This window comes from Pempheris klunzingeri, chromosome 6 (assembly GCF_042242105.1).
Source record: "Pempheris klunzingeri isolate RE-2024b chromosome 6, fPemKlu1.hap1, whole genome shotgun sequence".
Taxonomy (NCBI): domain Eukaryota; kingdom Metazoa; phylum Chordata; class Actinopteri; order Acropomatiformes; family Pempheridae; genus Pempheris; species Pempheris klunzingeri.
Window position 1 is genome coordinate 28,994,355 of NC_092017.1, and position 4,526 is coordinate 28,998,880.

Below are 4,526 nucleotides of genomic sequence, written 5' to 3' on the forward strand. Positions count from 1 at the left end.
ACCTAAAGTACCAGAATAAACAGATAAAACGGGTTAAGTGACAGCGTTTTCTATAAAAATGGGTTTTTTAATTAAGTTTTGGCGTCTAATCTGAAGGTCGGCGGCCATTTTGGCAGCAGTATTTAAACCATCGGCGGTCAGACGGGACGTTGGTCCAGTTTAACGTGATCAGAGCAGAGCGCAGGGGATCTCAGGCTCCGCCCACCAGTGACCTCAGCCTTCCCCGATTGGCTGAGCTGCTGAGTGGCGTTCAGATGGAGGTCAGAGGTCAGGGAGAGGGGGCTGGAGGCGTTTCCGGCCTCAGGTTGGTGGGACGAGCGACTGGAAGACGGAGATCGGCCCGAGTTCAGGAGGAAGAAGAGGAAGAAGAGGTGCTATGTGGAGGCGAGGAGGAGGAGGGGGAGGAGGGTGAGCAACATGGCGGCCAGCAGGGAGAGGCGGGGCAGAGCGAGGCTGCAGCCGCCGGTGGTGTCGTCTGTCAGGAACGGCTCCGGGGACTCGTACACAGAGTCATCTGGGGAGGAAACAGGAAATGGTCACAGTGAGAAGAGTTTAGCCCCGCCCCCTGAATGACCCTGCCTGTGTCAGAGGGATTCTGGGAAAATAATTAGCCCTGATCTGCTGTTTCCCTCTGGGCTGTGATGAAGAGTCAGAGTGTGGAGGGTTTGGCAGATGATCCTCCTGCTCCTCTTCCTCTTCCACCTCCTCCTCCTCCTCCTCCTCCTCCTCCTCTGCCTCTTCCTCCTGCTCTTCCTCCTCCTCCTCCTCCTCCTCCTCCCCCTCACTCAGACAGACGACTTAAGGTGTCGATGCTCCTTTCTGCCATAAACTGGCTAACGGAGGAGGAAGAGTTCAGCAGCTTCACTGACAGCTGAGCGTCTTCACACCTCCTCTTCCTCAGACTGACAGTCACACTTTTAGATGAAGGAGAGGGATGAACCCCCCCATAAACTCCTCTACTCCACTAATGATAATATTGATAATAAAAATAATAATGATGGTCCCTCTGTGTCCACATCCTGGTGTCTGAGTGACTGGTAGGTAGTAAAAGTGTTGGAACTGATCCAGTAGATCACCTCAGCCAGCAGACACCAAACGGGCTGCTTCATTTGACCATAAACTGCTGCTATATCACTGTTTTCAAAGCCACCAGACTCCATCGATAAATATAGTAATTTTGCCTCAAGAGCTGCTGAAGTCCTGTGGTCTGTGAGGTAAAATGAGTGTTTTTGTCAATGGAGTTTGGTGGCTTTGAAGAGACAGAGCTATAATGGCCTCAGTGTTGTTCCACACAAAACTTGAAGTTCCAGAGAGAGGAAGAAGAGGAAGAGGAAGAAGAGAGGAAGAGGAGACTCACTGGTCGGTTTGACGTAGATCTTGAGCTTCAGACACGGTTTCCCAGCCAGGTTTGGATGTGGAGACGCTGCCGAGGAAACAGAGACAACAGGAGATCTGAGTGAGTCAGAGTCTCTGTGGACGCCATGACAGGAAAAATAAGACCAGCAGCTACGAGCTAACGAGGTCTAGAGGACAGTGACAAGCTAACGGGACACACAAGCTAACGGGACACACAAGCTAACGGGACACACAAGCTAACGGGACACACAAGCTAACGCAGTCCTTCTCAAACAGTGGGGCGATGCCAGGGGGGGCGCGTGTTGCTGTACTAGAATAAAGTGTAATTGCACACCCCCTACAGTAGGTGGCAGTGGCGCTCTCACTGTCAGTGGTCAGGGAGGATCAGCTCTACGTGGAGGGTTTTGTCGATGAGCGTGCGTTCACACAGCAGAGAGGGAGAAAGGAAGCCCAGTAACAAACCCTCAAGAGAAACATTTTTAACAGGGATGAGAAGAAAGGAGATAATGAGACAAACGGAAGTCTCCCGAAAGCTAAGACGAGGAAATATGAGGAAGCAGACGAAGCGCTGGGTGTGTTTACTGTGGCAGACAACATGATGCACTTTAAACCTTCTCTGTTACAGACTAAAAAACAAAGTCACTAAAACTGTTCTTTGTTCTAAGTTGATCCGTTTCTTTCTTTTTTCTTGTTGTTGTTTTCTTTAATGTTAATAAGGATCCAACGTTATACAGAGGTCTACTTATAACAATTTTATAGACAAATGATACTATTTATAGTCGCGGCGGAGAATGGGGGGGCGCGAAATGTTTTCTTCTTCCTGGGGGGGGCATAACAGAAAATAATTGAGAAGCACTGAACTAACGGGACACACAAGCTAGTGGGACAAAGATGGAACAGGACACACAAGCTAACGGGACACACAAGCTAATGGGACGTAGATGGAACAGGACACACAAGCTAACGGGACGTAGATGGAACAGGACACACAAGCTAACGGGACACACAAGCTAATGGGACGTAGATGGAACAGGACACACAAGCTAACGGGACACACAAGCTAATGGGACGTAGATGGAACAGGACACACAAGCTAACGGGACGTAGATGGAACAGGACACACAAGCTAACGGAACGTAGATGGAACAGGACACACAAGCTAACGGGACGTAGATGGAACAGGACACACAAGCTAACGGGACGTAGATGGAACAGGACACACAAGCTAACGGGACGTAGATGGAACAGGACACACAAGCTAACGGGACGTAGATGGAACAGGACACACAAGCTAACGGGACACACAAGCTAACGGAACATAGATGGAACAGGACACACAAGCTAACGGGACGTAGATGGAACAGGACACACAAGCTAACGGGACATAGATGGAACAGGACACACAAGCTAACGGAACGTAGATGGAACAGGACACACAAGCTAACGGGACGTAGATGGAACAGGACACACAAGCTAACGGGACGTAGATGGAACAGGACACACAAGCTAACGGGACGTAGATGGAACAGGACACACAAGCTAACGGGACGTAGATGGAACAGGACACACAAGCTAACGGGACGTAGATGGAACAGGACACACAAGCTAACGGGACATAGATGGAACAGGACACACAAGCTAACGGGACACACAAGCTAACGGGACATAGATAGAACAGGACACACAAGCTAACGGGACGTAGATGCTAACAGGACACACAAGCTAACGGGACGTAGATGCTAACAGGACACACAAGCTAACGGGACACACAAGCTAACGGAACATAGATGGAACAGGACACACAAGCTAACGGGACGTAGATGGAACAGGACACACAAGCTAGCGGGACGTAGATGCTAACAGGACACACAAGCTAATGGGACATAGATGGAACAGGACACACAAGCTAGCGGGACGTAGATGCTGACAGGACACACAAGCTAACGGGACATAGATGGAACAGGACACACAAGCTAGCGGGACGTAGATGCTAACAGGTCACACAAGCTAACGGGACACACAAGCTAACGGGACATAGATGCTAACAGGACACACAAGCCTACAAATTAATTATTCAAATTATTAGCATCAGGAAGCAGGGGGAATTGTTAGTGTAGCTTAGCAAAAAAGCTGGAGGCAGCAGGGAGCTGTTAGCGTAGCTCCACCAAAAGAAGAAAATGTAGTAGTACTCAGTCTACAGCAGTACTCTGTGTGTAGTACTCACAGATGTATTAGTACTCAGCAGTACTAGTACTCACAGATGTAGTAGTACTCAGCAGTACTCACAGATGTAGTAGTACTCGTGGCCCGGCCTGAACTCGAAGCCCAGGCTGAAGGGGGTGAACAGCTGGAACTTCTCGGAGAACTTGAGCGGCCCGCTGGGGCTCTGCGGCCGGTTGCACTCCCAGCGCTTGAAGCCCTTCCTGTGGTGGTCGCAGGTGGTGTAGCCGTCGTAGTTCACCATGTACAGCACGTAGTGCTCCATGCGCTCGGGGGACTCTGCCACCTCGTAGTGCGGGCAGTAGATGTCCAGGTAGTCGTTGATCGCCACCTCCACCGTGTAATCGCCCCGGAAGAACCTGAGGAGGAGAAATGATGTCACTTCCTGTTTCACAGGCTCTGTAACTTTGCCGCTGTCATCTAGAAACTTTTATTTTGCCTCTGATGAGCGGCTGTTCACGCTTCCTGCTTTTCCAGACTTCCCCATTAGTGGAGCAACATGTTGTTTTATTGATCAGAGAAAGTCTGATGATGTCTGATGATCACACTAGTTGATCTTCTGGCTTCTTCTTCAGTTTCTGACACATCAGGTTGGGTTTGGGGACTGACTCTAAATACTACAATACCCATGAGCCTCAGCTGCTGTTGCTGTGGAGCAGCAGGCAGGCGGAGGTGTCACTCAGAGAGGTCGAGGATTCAAAACACTTCTTTTTGTTTGCCGTCTTTGCTGAAACATAAAGCGAGCGTGACGCTTTGTGATTGGCTGTTTGTTAGTGCAGTGCACCCTGGGAGTCGTAGTTGACATCTCTCCTTCAGGCTTCCTGTAGCTTTGACACAGGTGAGACTCTCCATCACAGTCAGCTGACAGTAGCGCTGTCACACTGAACGTCCATTTATTCTGAACCTTTGTCAATCAACAACAACAATACTGACAGTTTAATTAGACTTTT

At 49.7% G+C, this 4,526-nt stretch overlaps 1 protein-coding gene across 1 annotated transcript in view; it reads right to left on the bottom strand.

The window, feature by feature from the left end:
- Positions 1-374: 374 nt before the first annotated feature.
- Positions 375-4,526, bottom strand: part of LOC139203045 (ephrin-A2) — a 43,483-nt gene continuing 39,331 nt past the window's right edge. The window contains exons 2-4 of the mRNA XM_070832676.1: positions 3,643-3,935; positions 1,358-1,423; positions 375-514 (exon numbers count right to left, since the gene is read on the bottom strand). Coding sequence (XP_070688777.1) covers positions 375-514; positions 1,358-1,423; positions 3,643-3,935 — 499 coding nt within the window. The remainder of the gene's footprint in view (positions 515-1,357; positions 1,424-3,642; positions 3,936-4,526) is intronic.